Here is a 21,248-nt window from a genome sequence, read left to right as displayed (position 1 = left end):
TCTGAAAAACTCTCTCATATTATACAGCTGCCTTCTAAGGACAAAAAGAAAGGCAAAACAGTCAAGATGTGCCTGGCCAAATAGTTAACAGACCAGTGCACATATTTAGCTGACAACTGCCTGAAATGTGAACCATTTGCTCACCCTTTCTTGTTACTTCAAAACTGATTTGGGCTTAAACATCTGAAACCTACAGGTGTTTAAATTCTCTCACTTGTCAGCAGAGCAGGCCTCATCAGACATGGTCTCAGGATGTGGTCAGACTGAATAGATACCCAAAGACCCCACAGGTGAAACCCAAAGAACAACCTAGCCCACCTGTGCCCCTCAAGGCTTCTTTAGTGGATCTGTCCTTCAGAGACTAAAATTCAGAAGAGGAGTAGTTAGAAAGCACCCAAGTTACTAAAGCAATTACACTAAATGCTCTGAATTTAATTTGATAATTCATGGTCATAGGACTGAAACCTTTAACATTTAACCTTGCAGCAAATTAAATCAGCTTTCTGATCAAGTGAAAAATTGTAAGTCATTGAAGTTTGAGTGTGCAAAGCATAGAGTAATTAAAAGAAGCTTTTAAAAAAAAATTAGGAGAAAAAATATAGGACCAGCCCTTCACCCAAAACAACCCTACAGAGGCAAAACAGCAAAACAGGAAAGCATCATGGTTTCTATAAGACTAATATATTCGTAGTCAGTGGATTATACACAGGTATAAACTAAATGTAGTCCAGACATAAGAAATCCCAACTCCCACTGAATTCAATGAGCGGTGAGTCTCCATACACCAAAACTGAATTGGGCGTGCTAGCTTCTTTAATTCTTCTCAAATAGTGTAAGTAATATATTTGATTTTAGAAAATACAGAATTGGAGGCCTTAGATTTCAAGTTTCTGGTTTTAGCATATGCCTTCCATGTAATTGAAACCCTTGTTTCACTTTTTCATGTGTGTGTGTATTTATACACATATGCCCAAATTTGTAACATTGATGCAGTATGTATTAGTAACATACACTATGTAAACTTATATAACACGTTAACTATACATTGTGCAAATCTCTATAGAGACACAATATATGTTATACCCTGCGTAACTAAGTATGTATGTAAGTGGTGTATATTATGTATATAATATACACATTCACACACACTATCACTTCATCTTGTGCTCAAAACACACTTATAGGGCTCACTATTCAGTGTCTCCTAGACAAATCCTACACTGAGACAAAGCACAGAGGCATTTTCTAAATGTACCTTATGGAATTAGGGCATAAAAGAAGTTGGGGTATTAGACCCTGACTTGTTTTAAACATCACTATAGAACCATGACTGACAGTTTACAATTTACAAGAAGGGTGTGGCTAATAAAGTCACTGAAGCAGATATAAGCACAGGTTCTCTCTGATATGCACTTTTAGCCTGTCATTCTCTCAAGTGCTTTGTTGCACAGACATGCCAATAACTAATATCACATTCTATAGGTCTAATGCCCAAAGGCCTTTAAAAGACTATGCAACCATATTAGCATTTGAAAACCCCCGATTAATGAGGTTTATGTGCTTCAGTTGACTTTTTTTCCCTGTAAAAAAGTAATCTTAGACTGAAAATATCAACACTTGGAAAGTAGGACACTACATTGTACATAAATGTTTTTAACAGGTGAAATATTATATTTGAAGAAGAAACAACAGTGCTCATCTTTGTTTTTAAGCCATACCTCTTGCCCTACTTCTAAAAATTTAATGCACTGTCAAGTAAACAGAAAGTGTGCAATTAGAACATGTCAAAATAGAGCGCTTGCTTCAGACTTGATTTACTAACCCATAATGCCCTTCCCACCGTCAACAGAGCTACTTTTGCCAGATTGCATATTTCAATAACACAGTGGTATGAGTGCTACTTTTTAACCATAACAATGCAAGGTACTGTTATGCTGTATTCTGAAGAGCTAGTCATGGAAATGTAGGCACCCTATTCCTAGCCATTTAAATAAAACTCTGTCAACAGGAGCATCGGGTGGAGGAGGCCCTCAAAAGGCTCAGAGACCAAACATCCCAGAAGCTATAGGAGGACACTCTTTGTTCTTTGGAACGCAATGGCGAAGGAGGAAGAAAAGATGCTGAGAAGTGATGAGAGCTGCAACTCTGAGGTGTTCAACCCCTTTGATGCCTGACATTTAGGATGGGAGTAGGTAAGATCCAGGTGTGAAATCTTGGCTCCACTGAAGTGAATGGGAATTTTACCAGGGATTTCACTGGAGCCAGAATTTCATCCCAGGTTCCCATCCCTGAGATGTGTTTTGTTTTGTTTTTGTTTTTTTTTTTTCAGACGTGATATCGATGTCTTATCTTTCTCTCAGAAAGATGTTACAGTAGATTCTGCTAATTAGCAAGCCCTTGGTGGATGGGCCAAAAGTTGCCATTAGCTGGCAGTTGCCAATAAGCAACATGCCTGTGTCTGGGGCTTCCCAGGGCGAGTGGGGCCCTGGGATGTGCAGAACCCAGGCCCCTGCTGCCAGGGCAGGACGCAGCCAGACAGTGCAGGAAGAAATACTGTGAAGCCCCATGGGCCACCAATGCCCCCATTCCCCACAGAAAGCGCTGGCATCCTGACAGTCCAACCCTCCCGTTCCTCCCTCCTCCCACCCCAACCACCTGGCTGCTGTCCGGCCTGCAACCTACCCTAGGGCCCGGACTCTGCATGTCCCAGTGCTTCTGCTCCTTTGAGCAGCCCCACAAACCTGGCCTGCCCCTGGGGCCTACCACATGGAATGGGGGCTGGGGAGCCCATGGGGCAGCAGGAAAGAAATTGTCCATAGCTGGCATTTCTGCCGGCGATATCCAGACCAATTAGCATTCTAGTGAATTGGACAGTGTCCATTCCAGACAAAATGTTTCTGTTAACCAAAATTGTTATCAGGATTGTGATTAAGTGGCATTTACTGTAAATGCAACATTCCTTGTCACCCATTTTTTGTCACTTAAAACCATATTTTATATGTTTTGGTGTGTGTGTGGGGGACAATAAAAAGATAGTTTAATGAAGGAAGCTCCCAATGTTGAAACTTCCCACCACATCCTCACTTCACTATAGCCTTATTGGCTTTCCTTCATCTCGCTACTCACTCTTTCATATGGACATCGTTCTCCCCATACTGGCCACAGACCTATTCCGATTAAACCCAGACTTTCCAGTGGTTTGGTAGTGTTCCTCATGCCCACTTAATTCTGTTTGTTCTTCTGTTCCAATTCTGTTTTAGATGAAGGAAACACCTCTTCCTCCTACCTTGTGTTAATGTACAAGGTTGCTTTTCCTGTAGACAACCGCACAAATCACAGGAAAATACCCCGGTGGAATGCAATCACAGGTGCGGAATGGAGGTGGGTAGAGAGTGGGAAGGAATTAACAGGCTTGGAGTATTTTTCATTCAGCTAGACCAGTGCTCGGTTCTGGAACAGGATGGCCAGTCCACACTGTTTCAGTCCTACTTCAACTTTGATTTTGCCTCAAAGAGCTTAGGCCTACACTAAGCCTGGCTGGCCATGGTCTCCAAGTTGTTGGCCACAGGCTAGGATTGCTAGAACTAGTGCTACAGCTTCACCATGTTGCCCAGCAAATCTTCTATGTCTGAGGCCAGGCAGAGGATGGTAGAGCAGCCAGCTATGCTGCTAGAAGTCACTTCTAACTTCTCTAAAAAGAAAAGGAGTACTTGTGGCACCTTAGAGACTAAGAAATGTATTTGAGCATAAGCTTTCGTGAGCTACAGCTCACTTCATGAAGTGAGCTGTAGCTCACGAAAGCTTATGCTCAAATAAATTTCTTAGTCGCTAAGGTGCCACAAGTCCTCCTTTTCTTTTTGCGAATACAGACTAACACGGCTGCTACTCTGTAACCTTCTAACTTCTCTGATTTTCTGTTTTTCTTGTGGGAGTTTATTATTCAAGAACTATTTACAATTAATGTTTTCTTTAACTACTATCGTTACAACATTTGTTATGACAAATAGGATGCATAGAGGAATAAAATAATGCTCCAAAGTGTAAGCAATAAAATGTCAATATGAAATTTCACTCATGTTCAGCAGCCGCAGGGTAAATTCTCAAGGGATATAAAGTAACTGACAACCCCATAATCCGAATAAACAGGGAATGACATACAAGTCACTGTACAGCATTTTTAAAGAAGAGTAGATTAAAGGAAAATAAAGCAGAATATAAATAAAGAATATATTTAATTTTTTCACTTCAGAAAATGTTCCAGAAATGCACTCCCTGTATTTAAGGAATAGATGAGATTTCTGTTTCAAAATTTAAATGAATATACAATAGGCTGGACTCTTATTAATAGTAGAAAAATGTAATATCTATATAATATGAAGACTTTGACAGGAGCAGCACCACTATTTTCTCCTACCACCCAAAATGAAGGGACAGAACCAGAAGATGTTGGAAAGCATCTTTCATAATCAAGAAAACATTAGATGATAAAATTCTGGACCTGTGACACTTAATGGAAAAATTTGTCTGGAAGAACATGGTCACAGCTAAGACTGTGATCAAGTTATACAGTGTAAGTGGTGGACAATACATACAGCTCTTGATGGTATTTTGGATAATATTGAATTTGCCATTACTAGAGGACTGGGTGCAGATAAACAAAAATCTGCCTGCTTAGATGATGATCGTAAGAGCATGGATGTATAAAATATCTAATCTGTAAATAGTAAAGATGCTAAGTCAAGCAATGCTCACAATCCTCTGTACCTCGCAGATGAAGAGAGGCAAAGCTAAATCAGAAAGATCTCTTACACAATAGATTCCCTGATGCTTCTGAAACCCAAGTGCCTGTCTGGAATACTGACCTGATCCAAAATGCCTTGAAGTTAATAATAGGTGTGTTTCCTGATCCACAAATAAGGAAGGAAAAATCTACACCAGAAGTATTTGGTGATGGACTGGATTCAGGACTAGAGCTGGTCAGAGAATTTTAATTGAAACAATTTTCTGTTGGAAAATGCCATTTTGATAAAACCAATTTTTTTAGTGAAATCATACCAATTTTGACATTTCCTGCAGAATTTTTTTTTAAACTATAATTTTTTTTCCTGTTTAGGAAAACCTTGTTTTGGAAACTTCTGGATATGTGTTTAAAAACTTATTTTATGGGATTTTTTTCATTTTTATTTTACCTTTTATTATTATTTCATCAAGTGTCAGTAGGATTAGTGCATAATATGACTATCATATTATGTGTTACTACTAATGACTTGGCATGAAATAATATAAAGCTCATTGACTGCAATGAAATTTTTATTTTAAAACAAAATTTTGAATGTCAAAATATCAAAATTTCCTGTGAAATAGAAATTCTAAGTTTTGACCAGCCCTATTTAGGACTCATCTATGAGTAAGATGACATCATGAATGGGCTTAGAGTATTCATATAAAGTTTACATATAAGCAAAGGGCTCTACAGCATATTGTTTGAAAATCAGTAGTGGTGTTATTTGGTACTTTCTAGGCCCCCAAATCTGCAATCAGATCTGTGTGGACAGAAACAGTTCTTTTGTTGTTGTTATGGGAGTTGCCCTTCAATGGGCAACTGCAGCTTTGGGGACTGATCTTGCAAAGTGCTGAGTGGAGTTCAAACCGTGCAGAATTAAGCCATTCATTAGCAAACTGGCCACATCATTAGAAAACAAGTCAAGTAAGAGGATGGCAAGCAACATGGAGAATCCTTTTAAAGATCTATTGCTGTGTAACCCTAAAATTAGTCTTTACTTGTAATGGTGTGTAGTTGCACCTAGTGGTGAAAGTGAATAAGAAGCTGTGGAATAAAGATAACTGACTTCCCAGAAGTCTCTCTTGCCTCATGTTGTAAAGATTAGATGATATTGTAAGAGAAAGGAAGGATTTTAGAAGTTGGAAGGATTTCACCTATCTATACAGTTAACCTACAACAGGAAGGTTAAAAAAATAAATAAATAAAAAATGGAGAAGTTGGATACAACAATTCAAAATAAATATGAATGGAAGTATTATAATTAATAATAATAATTAGTATTACAATAATGCTTCCAGGCTATAGCCAAGGCAGGGTATTAGGCAAAGTACAGACATGCAGGAAGAGAGAATCCCTGACCCCAAAAGATTACAATCTAAATAGACAAGGAAAATGAAGGGTACGAGGGGGAAGAAACTTGCCCAAGGTCACTTAGCAGGTGAGTGGCAGAGCTAGAAATTGAACCTACGTCTCCTGAGTGCCTATCCAGTCCTGTATCCAATCACCCACACTGCCTCCCATTGAACAGTTAGCCAAAAAAGCGCCACACAATGAACAGGAGAATAGGCCCAGGAGAGTTCTAGAACTCTAAATATATGAAGATGGAGAGATGAACAAAATTCATTCTTGGCTCAAAATTTTTGAGGATTTATGTACTTGAAAAAGAAATTTCAATGCCATGGACCAAATTCTTCAATGATGTCCATATTGTGCAACCATGGTGAAGTTAGTGGGTGTTATGGCATGTAAATCAGAGTAGACTGTACCCCCACATACTTAATAGTCACAAACTATGGCTTTGTTAGGAACAGGGCAAATGTCTGCCAGTTAGTGAATAGACACAAGAGCTAAGTTAATAAATTAACAGCATCCCCACCTTACAAGTGAAGTTGCCATGTGTCAGTTGTGCACATTACATAACAAAATGAAACAAATAATACTTGCACTTTCTTAGAACCTTCTCTCTAAGGATACTAAAGCACTCAACAGCAGGAGGGTATCATTTAGGGGGAACCAAAGGGCAGAAATAGAAACTGAGGCACTGTGAGGTTAAGCAATTAGCTCAATGTAACAATGAATTAGGAGCAGAGTCTGGAAGAGAACATAGACCTCATGACTCCCACTTCCTTGCTTTAACCAGAAGGCTATTCTGTCTCTTATTGTCTCAAGTGAGACACCTAGACACCAAATCTCCCATCTCAGAGAAGAGACAGTCCTACTCCCCCACCTAATCAATAGGATCTCTGTTAAGATTGTCCCAGCTGGACTTGTATACAATACAGACTTTGGCATATTTGCCACAAACCCCCCCCCCCAATCCCTGTACAAGCATCTTATAGCAAGTATATTTTATGATCGAATTATAGCAAGGATTATGAGTGATGAAACAAGATTAGCAAATGAGCAGAACTACACTAGGAAGTTTCAACAAATAAATGATACCAGACTGAAAAAACAACTCCACTGGAAACCACATTGATTACTACATGCTCTCCGAAATGAAATTGTCTCAACCAATCAGGGAGAAGGGATAGACACTTATTTCACAGTTATGCAATTTCCTATGCTCACATTGTCTCAGGGGATCTAATTTACATAATAACTACACAGAGTTTTCTCAATAACCATAAAGCCTTGTAGATTGTGTCAGGGACATGACTGGCCAAGCACAGGGAAGGGCTCTCATGGTGGCTACGCTTTCTCATAATTTTTAAGTTGACTCTCAGATCTACCTCTTTATCCTCTTAATCTCAAATAAGATTGAGAAATAAGTGCACACTGATTATGCAAAACCTTCTGCTTTGATTTTTCTACTGTCCCCAAAATTCACAGTCTACTTGTCCACAACAATCATGCTTTCTTCAGTCCATGACTTTCTTCTACCCTGTCACTATACATAGTCCCAAATATCAAATACAACTTAATTTTAAAAGAAATCGCTGTTAGTGTGGGAAAAAGAGGTGTGGCAAGGGACTAAGTCTTCTTCAAGTGGCAAGGAAAATTCAACAGGCATGAAGGTGTTGAGAGGTCTGAGGCTAGATCAGGTCAGAAGGGGAGCCAGAGGAGGCTATGTTTATTATGTGCCTATGAGGGTAGAAACCAATTAATCAGAGAGGGAAATGTTATATATCCAGTAAATTACATGGTTGAGAAGACAGAGTACAGTTCTGTATAGTACAAATAAATAGTACAAATAATTATATAATAAAATAATAATAATAGCTTGAAGACTTCTTCGATTAATTCATTAATTTCTAGGCCAACAGACTGTAAGGTCTCTGGACTCAGAGTGTATTCCTCTAAACAGCTTAGCCTTGGACTTAACAAGAGATACAATTATTACATCATAAGCAAGATCCACTCTCGGGTTATTGTTTAGTTTACTCATATTGCTGTCATCATGCTACTACCTAACTACATAATTAACTGTCTCCATTATACAAACAAATCTAAGGGAAGTGATAAGTGCACGATATATTAGCTTAAAAAAGCATGAGTACCATTTATATATAGAAGTGGGCCATAGTCTATTTGAGATGATAAACTGGAGGTCTCTGCCCCATGCAGTTTTTAAAGGCTGTAGACTGACTGCTTTTGAATTCATAATGAAAGAGCAGATAGCACAGGTAGGTCTCACTATTGAACCCAGGCTTCTAAGGAGAGGTTAACAAAGTTGGAACTGTTGGGGTGCTAAGCATGTGAAGGCCGAAGGTATGAGTAAGGGATGCTGGAGTTGTACATACTGTCAAAACTGTGGCCTGCGTAAACTGAGCAATGTTTTTTCCAGTCAATGTTTTTAAATTAATTTCTTTTAAATACTCTTATGATCAGAAATAGCTACAGACACAAGTTGTAATTAATACATGATTAAATGAGAAAATTTTGAGAGATCCTGTAGAGAGGAAAAGAAGTATAGATAAAAAAAAATTGGGTGGGGGGGAGACACAGAGCCGGAGAATAACAGTGGTTATATGTCAATATTGGTCTGACTTCAGTTATACTGACCTCAAAAGTGAAGAAATGCTGGCTGGGCTACATGGTGGTGCGTATGTAACTTTGGAGTTGTGATGTACCCTACATCCATCCACCCTGTGTTAGGGTCTGATCAGCTCAGCGAAGCACTGCTTTATGCCAAATAAAGATACCCATGTGACAAAGGCTGGTGTCGAACTGAGTGGAAACAGATCTCAGAGGGAATCGCAAAACGCACTGTTTCAGCTTCTGGGCATGTGCACTGCTGCCTTCCTCTAGGTGCCCAGATGCCTATCTGCCACCTAAACTCCAGAGTGATTCATAAACCAGGTGAAGACAGGCATTTGCTCAGAGACTACCTCTTGGGCTGGGCTCCTCTGGCAAGTTTATACAAAACTACTACTACAACAACAACTGCCAAAATAAGTGCTGGAAGTGGGGTGTTGCAGCACCCCCTGGCTTGAAGTGGTTTCCTTCATATCCAGGGTTTACAGTTTGGTTCAATGGCTGTCAGCACCCGCACAATACAAATTGTTCCAGCACCCCTGGCTGCAACCACTGCCCATAACATTTAGCCCAGTGGTTAGGGTACTCACTTGGGCTGTGGGAGAACCCCGATCAGGTCTCCCCTCCAACTGAGGGGGAAGAAGGGACTTGAACATGAATCTGAACTTCTTTGGTGAGTGCTCAAACCACTGAGATCTGGGCTATTCTGATGTGGGGCTCCTTCAGTGCACTAAATAATTAGAGTCACTAGAGCAGGGGGGCTGGATCCTGGGTCTGTCACATGAGTGCTCTAACCACCAGGCTAGAGAGTCATTCTCATGCTTGTGCTCTCTCTCTCACACCTCTTTCTCTCTTTGGCCCAATTGACACTTTGAGAGTGAGCGAGAGAAGGAGGGGAACACCCTACCAACTGGGCTAAAAGCGATGAGCTAAGTCCTCCTCCTCCTCCTCCCGCCATGCAGTTGCAACACCTCACTCATTTTGTGCATTCAGACCTAACCTAATTACTCATGAGAATTCAAGCCAATATGATCGTCCCAAACTCATGCCAAGAAAATCTTCATGATACTTCATATCTATTCATGATAGACATGATATAAATATAGAACTGTTCGTAATGTCTGTATATGAAGGACTTTGTATATGGAGTGGTAAAAGTGATGGTGGTGTTTGAAGACAGTGAAAGGAGCAGCTTTCTCACCCTAACCTGCCTTCTCCTCACTTCCCAGCAGTAAAAATGGAGGAAGAAGCAGTAAATTGTCTAGGTTTTCCACCCATTCCAAAATTATATTGTGGTTGTCACTATGTGATGATGTTGCATCTTTTCATCATAATGTTGCAACATCCTGACATTTCATAAGGCAGACACAAGCATGGTCAACGTTGCCTCATGAGCTGCATTTAAGATTAAAGTCAATGGTTTAAAACTAACATGATTCAGAACTAGCCTCATTAGAGACAACTGGTCCTGGAGTTAGCTATGAAGACTATTGTGGAAATAATATTATAAAAAACAAATATTTCTAACCAGCCCCAGGTCAGGAGGCTTGTCCAACAAATATTCTGAGCAAAATTTGCAGCTTGAACGTGAAGGGTAGAAATTTAGGTGAGAAAAAAACCCCTCTTCCACTGCTGTAAGATGGCTATTGCTACTACTGCTTGAGCAATGATACGGCTATGGTCACATGACCCTGAAATTTGCAAAAGAGACGCTTCGGCAGAGACTAACTGATGATACAGAACATTCAGGGAAAAGACAATTTCATTGAAGGAAACAAAAATATATAGGAGGAGAAAGGTTTTAGTTTAAAGAAAGAATTGTCCCTTGAGTTGAAACCATGACCTCCAATGACCTTGTTTGTGGCTTTGGGTGCTGTGGGTCACTTTTCCAAGCTGCAGGGCAATCGTTTTTCTCTCAACTTGGTCTGTTTCTCCTCTTTTATATTTTGGCCAAGTTTGATGCTCAGGAAAGTAACAGGTTGATAACACTGACAAGTGCAAGGCACACTGTCAGTGCTAGTCAATCTGCTCCACTTTGCTTTTACCAGGAACATCCCTGCTATGCTGACTATCCCTGCTATCCCTGCTATGCCAGCCCTTTCCTGAGCAGAGACTTCAAACAGTGAAAGACTATGGCATGTGCTGGTTTTGTTATACCAACAAACCTTCAAATAAGTACTAAGTTAAGACCATCAAACTACTTTCACTTTTGATGTGTCTGATTTTAGTTTCCACAGGCAAAATGTTAGTGTATTTACCCACTCTTTCACGTAGGTTCACTAAAAGGAAAACAGCCAAGTCCTTCACTTTGCTATGGGGTTCCCATGGCATTCAAGTTGGCCCTGGGCACAGAGCTTGAGAGTCCACGGTCTTTGCTTGAAGTCGTCATCACAGGCAGAGTTTTAAAAAAAAGTTCTCTACTTGATCTGTATCATCAGCAAACAGATGTACAAAGACTGACTGAATGGTTCTATTTAGAAAACGCTGACACTTCTGAATACAGGAGAATCTATAGTTTCTTCTTCCCTTCCAATCTGCCCCAGGCTAGGGCTGATATTTCTTTTTTTACCCACCTTTGCAGTGAATATTCGTCTGACTCATTTGGCGTGAAACAGACTAAAAAAGACCTTTTCCGATATTATAATTTTGTAAACATGGTTTGTTTAAAACCTCACAAATTTTATAGCTATGTGTTCCAGAAAAACACCTCTTCTTCAAATTCCTCAGCTGACACGTCACCTCTGTGATGTGTTACACCCTGTCACATCACGTTACATTATACAGAGTAAACAGAAGAAAGGTTATAACCTTGGTGTGCATACCAACTGCCATGCAAGTATGTGTTTGCCAGCTATTCCTTCTATATATATGAATGCTCTCTGAAAATACTAAAATCAGAGAAACTATAGGCTTGAGGAAGGAGCTAGGGTATATGAGCGAAACACACTTATGATACATTACGAACATGCAGACACACATCTAATGCTAAGTAGATAGAGCATGGAAAGAGAATCTCAGAAATGATAGAACACTAATACTCTTTTACATGTACATAGTAGATTTCAAACAGCAGGATTTCAAAATGGTTGACAATGAGCCAGATTCTGGCTGCTGTATATACATAAAAGCACAAATGAAACTGCAGGGCAGAAGGGGAATATTCTGGACTATTTTTGCTCTGAATCTGGCTTCTTCACCAGTCCCCAGACAGGCAACTCCATGGGCTCTCCATGACAGGAGTCATGGAGGGGCTTCTAAGGAGTTGCCTATGGGTCAGGAGATACAATCTGCTGATTGTACACATTCATACCTTGAGCTAGCAATGGCAATTATATACCTCATATAGGAATATGCCAGAATTTAGGTTGACTGTGCAGTCCCAGTCTCCTTGTCCCAATCTTCCCCATCCCAACTACCACTCCCATTTTACAGCTCCCAGCCTCTACCCCTCCCCATCCTTCAGTCCCAGTTTCTGTCCCCCCTTGACTCCTTGTCCCAGTCTACCTACCCTACTAGGTTATGGTGTATGGGTGTTACACCATGGCTAGCTCTTCCCCATTGCTGAATTTTTTTCTGTCTGAAATATCATCTCAGGAAGACAAAAGCGACAAGTCTGGCTAGCCTCAAAGCTCTTAGTATCTTTTAGGACACAGTTGGCAAATACTGTACTGGGGGTATTACAAATAAAATGGGAATCAATTCATTTAAAAATCAAGACCTAAAGTTGAATGGTCTCTTCATTTCATTTGGGTATTGGTACTTTAAAAAAAAACAAGTCACATTCTGTAGCAGACATTAAGTCACAATAAACAAGAAAAAAGTTAAGGAATGCCATAATTATTCTAAAAACCTGACTGAAAACTATAAATCTCTTTCAAGTTCAGGTACACAGAGCCTTGTGTATACCCTCTCCAGCTAAGCAAAGCAGCTAGCCTTTGATGTACTTATAATTATTAGGGGTTTAAGATTATGTCTTTAGGCAAAGCTGCCTAGCAGTAGGAAGGTATAGATCAAAACTGACATCATGACACAATGAAGTGAAGATAGGTGAAGAGGAGCCAAAAATAGTTTGGCATAACTCAAGTAAAACAAGTACCTGATGTGATGCTGCTCAAAGACAATGCAAGAAGTAAAGCAATTATTGACTGGAACTGCTACAATATTAAGAATTTGAGATTTATTCTTCAGTAATGTTTAGAAGAAATGAAAACGTTAAGTAACAAAAACTAAACGATAAAATCAAGCAGAACGTTCAGCCAGTCAATTCACAAAATGATGTGAAATATGTAACAACAACAACAACAACGAGGGTCTAACACGTAAAAGGAAGGATTCAGTACTAAAGGTGCAGTAGGGCTGAAACCTGCAAGGAATGGAGTGCTCTGAGTTCCCACTGAAACTAATGGGAATTGAGAGCCCTCAGCACCTTGCAAGACCAAGCCCTAATCTATCTTTAACTCATCCTGTTGTTCCTGAGTATTTGTGGTACCTCAGGTCAGCATGTGGTCCGGATCCAAAGTCCATTGATGTAAATGGGAATTTTTCTACGGACTTCAGTGGGTTTTGGATCAGATCCTATGTGCGGCAATACGTAAGCATAATTAAATGATTTAAAGAGATGTGGGGGAGCTTAATAATACACTCATTATGTCTGAAGGGCCACATGGTGGAATTCATTTCTCACTATAGGTTAACTGCCAATTGTGTGTGAAAGGAGCATTTTGGATTCAAATGGGTATTTCTTTGCCTCCTGGGGGAAAGAATTATATTATTGGAATACTTTAAGCAAATGATTTGGCTCCTGAGGATTTGATTGACTTAAACTGGGAATCTAAATAAATGAACAGGAGCTCCAGTATTTAAGTTGGAGGCCCTAACTTTTTAGAACACTTGAACATAAAGTTATGTGCATCATGTCCCTTGTCATTTGAAGGCCAGCACTGAAATATTCTTATCTGGAACAATTAGATATTACTTTATTTTTACTGAACAATACAACTTTATTTTGGATAACACCTTTTATACATACTATATCCCAAAACATTTTGCATCATGAAATAATAAATAACAACAGAGGAAGAAAGAAATCAGGAGAAAAGGTAAGTTTTCATCTAAAATTTTAAATGTGATGGAAAGACAATGAGGCAGGTAGATATGAGAAAGCTGTTCCAGATGGGCGGAGGCTCTCTCGCCAGCAGTGGAGAGGGTGTGTGAGGAGACTGAAGAAAGGCTATTGCTTGGAAGAATGAAAGGAGTGGTGAGGGAACTGAAAATAAATGAACTCTATCAGATAATAATAATAGTAATAATAATAATAATAATAAGAGAAACAAGACGAGAAGATGACTAAGTATGAAGAACTCTAACACAAAGTGAAATGATGATGGCAAACTAGAGCAAAGCCAATCCCAGTGATTATTAGAGCACTTGGAGCAATCCCTAAGGGTATGAATGAGCAGTTCAAGAACACATTAGGAGTGCAAGACACCACGATCAGTGACCTCCAAAGACAGCGTTCTTAGACATTTCAAGGAAAGTCAAAGAGAACGAGTGCATATGAGCACCTAAAATGCAGGAATTCTCCGACGGGTTTAATGAAACTCCTGACTACTCAAACCTACAGAGTTGGTTCAGGATCAGGATAAATTGGTGACTCACAGGGATAAATTCTGGACATCTTTTTTATTCTTAAAGATCTTATATGTTGTGAAGACCATTTGTTTAAAAGAAATTCCCATGATGTAATACAATCTAATAATAGTAATAATACAATAACAATAACACCACCTTGTTCTTATGTAGCTCTTTTCATCAGTAGATCTCAAAGCACTTTACAAAGATAGGCTAATGCAAGTCCCTGGATAATTACAAAAGCAAGGAGGGCAATTTTAAATTTGATTTTGAAATGCAAGTGGAACCAGTGGAATTCTCTGAGAATGAGGTGATCTGCCTGAGCTACTCCTCCCAGCTTTCTCCTACTATGAGAAGTCTATGAGAAGAAGATTGCAGTATATCTGCATCATTGTAGCTGGGTATTTAAAAATATTTCTTTTTTTTTTTTAAGGGGAAAATCTCAAATTTTTTTCATGTCAACTAATGGACCACTGAGTAAGTCAGCCCCAAAGGGCTTTTTAGAACAGTGGAATTAACACATCTCCAGTTGTTTGATTAAGGTACTACTGTTAAAAACATTGCCTAAACATTAGAGCTACTAATATTTTAAATTTAATTTCTAAGTAAAGGTATAGGGCTTCACAGTTTGCCTTTGAACTATGCAGCATTTATCTGTCTTTCTTGTCACAACATGAATCCCTTTTGGGTGAAAGCTATTGATTTGAAGGTTAAAATAAATTTATCTTGCTGGGTTCTAATGTAATTTGTTGGAAGCTGGCCTTGGGAAACTTTCTGACATTTACTACATATGCTCTTCATTGGGTATTCATAGTGCAATAATGTTTGAATGGCTGAGTTCTTTACCTTCATGATCATTACTAAACATGGCATTTCTTAACACATTGTGCCTTGTGAGTTCTTTGTAGCTGTGGTTTACATTAGCAATCTATAGTCTACTGAATGAGCAGATGTGCTCTTCTACAGTGGAGAAAACAATATCTAGTTATTTGTGCTCTAGTAGGGTATGTACAAGAGCTAATACAAATCCTCTACTAGTAAGCCTAGATTTCTCTTTACTAGATATTTTAAAAAAATGTCTATATTGTTCACATTAATACAGCTAACTGAGGAGTACAGAACAAGCTTCAGGACAAGGTTATAGTGAAATCACTGAGCCTTTGCCAAGAAGCTTGTGTTAAAGATCTGCTGTGGAAGTAATTCAACAGAATTTAACTTTGGTCCAAAACTAGATTAAAGACAGCCATAAAATCCATGGCCACCTGTCTCCAGTTCAAATTGGAGTTGGAGAAAAGGGAAGGACTTTGCATTTCTACTCTGGGAAAGTGTACAGTGCCATTATTTTGATCTCATAATACCACACGATGTATTCTCATAGGATTTCAAACATCAAATCCGTTGAGAATGCTTTCTCTTGAAAAGCTTTTATCGAATTAATCTAACAATGTCTGTTTAGGCCCAGATCAAGGGCAAGGAATAGCAGAGAGCCCAGCTGACTCTACTTTCCCCCTGCAAAACCCTGAGTGAAAGTAGCTGTGTTTTACCTCCTGAAACACAAAGGAATTTCAATGGTTCTACAGTGTTTTCATCCAGGCATTCTTATTGGCCATAGGATCCTTTGACAGTTGCTTCTTGGATATATGCATGGCAAACTTTGACCATATAAGGAGCCCGAATGAATTAAAAATCCAGAAATTACACTGAGGAAAAATTGTCTCCTTTGCAACATTAAGTCTGGCTTTTGCCATGTTACACTGAGCTATGCTCAAGATGAGTAAGCAATTAGCTCATTATTCAAGGCAGTAGTACCAATGCTATACATTAAAGTTGAGATGATACTATCCTGCAAAATCATTAACGTCAGCAGTTTATAACTTTTTCAGAAAGTTTTCATCTAAAATGAAGCAGGTTTGGTGTCAACCCAGTTTGTGGGAAGATTTTGGCGATTTGAGGTTGTTTGAAGTAGGGATGTGGTACTCTCAAGAGTTCTCCAATCAGGGGAGAGCATTTGGTCATACATTGTTTGAGTTACTGGGGAGTGGAATATGAGAGGGTGAGTTGGGGCCAGGCAGTAAATATTACAGAATGTGGATGGGAGGGATTGGTACAGGGATAATATGCCACTGAGAGATAAATGGTTTGGGGGACAAATATTATTTAGGGAGGGAACTCATCCTCTGGCCTTCATGAGTCATCCCTTGATTTTACCATCACCTTACAGAGCCCCTTCCCTACCTTAGCGTAGAACTTGGGCCCAGCTGCCTCTATTATAAATCACTTGCACATCTCACTGTCTGTTTGTTTTGACTGCTGCCTTCTCATTGAAATTTGCAGTGCAAGTGAAGGGTTTGATCTAGGAAGCCTCAAATGCCCTTGAAACAGAATAGCAGAAGAGATGGCACTAGAATGGCATGGAGAGAAACAGGGAGTGGGAAACAGGATGGATGAAAGGTCTGGGATCACAAGATGGTGAAGAGGAAAAGTAAGAGGTGGGAAGGGAAAACAGATAAGGGAGCTGGATTAAACCCTGGCTTCAATAAAAGGGGCCTGGACACTCAGACTGTCTCTCAAAAATGTGAATCACAATACACTGGGGCAGCCGGTAACTTAACTTTTCTATGCACCCTTAAATGGACATGTAGTATTTTGTACTATTGCATACATGGCCTGTAATGAAAGATTCTGTTGTAATACATACACTCCAAGAGGCAGAGTTAAGATTGTTTGAACAGTAACTCTGACTCTTCTGACTTTTGCATGATTCTCTTCTCCGAGTTAAGTGTTGCATTGACACTGTAATTTACATATAGGATGGTCACTGAGTTTGCTTTTGTTTTGAGTGGTTAAACAATGCCCGGGCCTCAGAAAACCTTCTTTGCTAATGATTCTTCCTTGGGTCACAAATTTAAAAATGAAAGCAGCATAATGCAAAAGTTCAGTGTATGTTTAGAAGCAAAAGAAAACAAAACCATTAGCTCTGTTTTCAAGTACTTAGGGCCCTATCCAATTCCTGAACTCATGGCAAGCTTCCCACTGATGTCAGTAGAAACTGAATCAAACCCGTAGTGCTGCACTGTTAATATAATGAGGCTTCACTATAATTTATCAGGGGAGCATTGCAAGTACTAAAAAATGTAAACCACCCCGATATTAATTATTCAAAAAACAACATCTTAAAGACCATGGTTAAAGATGATGGATTGATTTTATCATTTACAATGAAGGAGTTTACTTTAAAATAATAATAATAATAATTAGCAGTTACAGAGAGAGCAGTTACAGAGATCTTTCCATGCAAGATTTTTCATACACTTTAAAAGCATTAATTTAACCTCATAAAATCTCTAAGTATTAGTATTTCTGTTTTACAGATAATGAAACAGACTCAGCGAGATTAAGGGCTAAACTTGTAGCATTAAGTGTGTACAACTGCATATATACATGTGTGCCTGACTAACTCTTACTTGCAAATATGCTATGTGCCCATACAAGTCAGATTTTTTACAAGCACACATAGACCATTAGGCGCTGAACTAGCAACATGCACACAAAAATACTTAACTTGCACATATACATTGGCATTTGCATTCATAATCAGATATGTACAAATGTAAACTCACAGTTATAATCTTCTATTTTTGACAATCTGGCCCTAAAAAAACTTGCCTAACCCAAGTTCACACAAATTTTCTTTCAGCGAACTGTGGCCACTAGGAGCTGCGGATGGCCGTGCCTGTGGATGGTCAATGTAAACAAACTGTCTTGCGGCCTGCCAGTGGATTACCCTGATGGGCCGCAGGTTGCCCACCACTGGCTACTATGCTCTTTCTTTCTCTCTTACATAGGGCTCTTGCCTGGAACCTTCTCCTGACTTCCCCGCCCTCTGATTCCTGCTACAAATTTAAAGAAACAGAACAGTCTCCATATCTTTACGGGTTTCAGAGTAGCAGCCGTGTTAGTCTGTATTCGCAAAAAGAAAAGGAGTACTTGTGGCACCTTAGAGACTAACAAATTTATTTGAGCATAAGCTGTCGTGAGCTACAGCTCACTACAGCTCACTCACGACAGCTTATGCTCAAATAAATTTGTTAGTCTCTAAGGTGCCACAAGTACTCCTTTTCTTTTTTGCATATCTTTACGCTTCTCTTTAAAGAGATTAAGTGAAAACACAAGAAATGATCAAACTTCTACTTTGCGGATGGAAAAGAAGTGCAAGTTGTTTTGCCCAACCTGCCAAGTTACTGACCCAGCTATGGGCACAGTGCCACAATCTTTGCTCACATAGATATTTCTTACTCAAATACCAAGTCCCATTGACTGCAACAGACCTACTTTAGAGCCGGATGGTGAAGCCTTTGCTCAGACTGGAGAGCATTTACCTCAACTGAGTACTTCCAGAGGCCTCACAAAGTGAATCCCATTATCTTGACCAGGACTACTTGTGTGAGTAAATGCTCAGCCAGGTGAGTAAGGTTTCCACAACCTGGTCCTTAATAAATAAAGTTTACTTGTGTGAATGAGGATTTTAGGATCAGGACCCTTCGCACTTAATCTCATTACAAAGTGCATGGAATTCATTAACCCTTTTTCATATTTTCTATAAAACTGTGGAGATTTACTCTCTTTTGCTTTGCAGCCCACACATTGACACAATTCTCATTTCTATACCCAAAGGCAAAGCAATGCTGTTTTCATAAGCTTACCTCCTTCCCCTCAAATAAAGACACCACCTTCTTTTCCAAGAAAACAATTCAAATTAACCAATAACCCCCTACAAGTATAACATCGTGACGATGCAGAACAAGTATTGATTAAAACAAAAAGGGCTTTTTAAAAACAGCATTAATTCTTACCAACTCCAGTAGTTATTGATTCTGCATCAATGTCATTAGCCTTTTTCTTTGCCACTTCAGCTAGTGCCAATTCACCCTTATCTACTGCAAGGTAATGGATGTCCTTTGGAAATAAAGCAAAATAAAAGATTAATCTAAAATGAATCAGACAAGTAACAAAGGAGAATTTGAAAGAAAGAGGCTCTTTTCTTCCTTAGATTGCAAACACAAATGGAACAGATGAACCTACTGTTATATTTTAATTTTCTTTGTACTATTCTTTCCCTACGCAAATTTATTAACCCTACTCATGTTGTGGAAAGAAAAGTCTCTGGTTAATACATAAAACACTGACCATCCATGAACGGATAAAAATGAGGCTGACGACTTTGCATGTATAACTGAAACTTTAGCCGGATGCTTATGAGACTGGTGCAGCTGACTCTAGCTGCCTCAACATGAGCCGAAGTGGGATTGGCTGGCAGGTGGCTTGCCTATCTTGTTTGTGAGGCCATGTTGTTTACATCTAACCAAAAGCGCAGGATGACTCCTGATCTAATGCTAATGTTTGTGATGCAGCATTTCCATTTGGTATGAGAATGATGCTGGAATAGGTTTCAGTGTAATGACTGTCCTATTGCACTGTAAATTCTTTCTGTGAGGTGATGAGGATTTCTCACTGCAACGATACTGGATGTATGGTACTGAGACAGTGCTCAGTGACTTGAACATTCAAACAGATGATGAGATTTCTGAGTCAACTCAGGATTTCATGGGCACTATGACAACCATGGGTTTAATGGTAGATTACTGTAGGCTAAGCTCATATAGGTGGCCACACTCTGGATCAGAGAGCTGTATATTATTCCCATGTCACAGGTCCATCGTTGCCTTCTGTAATTTGAGGTCAGTGTCCATCTATCCTTAAGGGAAGAGGGATCTGTTTCGATGGTCTAACCTTTGAGGGTAATGCCTCTCTGACATGGATGTGCACCAACAGTCAGGCACAGTTTTGCTTACTGCAGTAAATGAAGAGTTCTTCCTTGTAACTGAGTTTCTACGTGGTGGAGTCTGCCTAGTCACTCTCATGGGATGTGCCAGCTGGTGCAGCTCTGATGGTGGAACCTTAGCTAGCCACGCCCACTGGAGGGCCCACATGCCGCCTCCTGTCCCTACCCTCACTGTTTCAGAGTGTTTGAGGGGTGAGGCTATAAAAGGGGAAGTGGCGCTCTCACTGCCTCACCTCCTTCCACTGCCTCCTCAAGTCTGTGTTGTAATTAGGACTCCAAGAAAGAGGGGAAGATGGGTGGGGAGTGTGAACATGCAGAGTCCATCTTGAAAAACCTCTGTTACAAGTAAGTAACCACAGAGTGGCTTCTGTACATTCCCACTCATGCTAGACTGGTTACCAGTACTCCCTCAAAGGAAGGTGGGATGAGGCGTTCTAATGAAAATGCAGCTGTGGGACTGCACTGCCAAACTGAACATCTGACCTAGAGGCTAGAATGATCCAAAGCATGCTGCTCTGTGAAAAGGATGGATGAACCTCCAAGTAGCAGCTCTTCAGATCTCTATAACTGTCATAAGTCTGAGATATGCAGACGATGCCACCTTAGCCTAGTAAAGTGTGAGACTTAGTTCCCTGGGGAAGAGGTATTGAAGCCAAAAAAATATGTCTCCTGAATGAAGAGTCTAATCCATCTAGACAACAATTGTCAAGAAACAGGTTACCCCTTTTTATTTTCTGCACAGGAAAATAGGAGAGCATCTAAAGTTCTTTGTCCTATCTAAAGAGTAAGCCAAAGCTCTGTTTACTTCAAAATCATTCTAGTTGTATGCAGCATGGCTTCAGCCCTATGGGCAAGAGGTTTGGGGCAAAAAAGATGATAGATTGAAAGATGAAATAAATAACATTCTCCCAGAGGTTCATAAGGTTGCTTCATTAATTGTGTGAAAACCAAGTTAAGATCCCTCAGTGGAGGGAGACCCTTCATGGGGGATTGATAGGTAAACCCCTTTACTGA

General features: G+C 39.7%; 1 protein-coding gene across 4 annotated transcripts in view; it reads right to left on the bottom strand.

Moving 5' to 3' along the window:
• Positions 1-21,248, bottom strand: part of LOC119853343 (WD repeat containing planar cell polarity effector) — a 256,988-nt gene that overhangs the window by 44,855 nt on the left and 190,885 nt on the right. For all 4 annotated transcript variants that reach the window (XM_043512042.1, XM_038396310.2, XM_043512045.1 and 1 more), the window contains one exon: positions 19,246-19,348. In XM_043512042.1, the coding sequence (XP_043367977.1) occupies positions 19,246-19,348 (103 nt within the window). The remainder of the gene's footprint in view (positions 1-19,245; positions 19,349-21,248) is intronic.

This window comes from Dermochelys coriacea, chromosome 3, assembly GCF_009764565.3.
Source record: "Dermochelys coriacea isolate rDerCor1 chromosome 3, rDerCor1.pri.v4, whole genome shotgun sequence".
Taxonomy (NCBI): domain Eukaryota; kingdom Metazoa; phylum Chordata; order Testudines; family Dermochelyidae; genus Dermochelys; species Dermochelys coriacea.
Note: the sequence above shows the minus strand (reverse complement) of the source record. Positions and strands in the feature narration are given on the sequence as shown.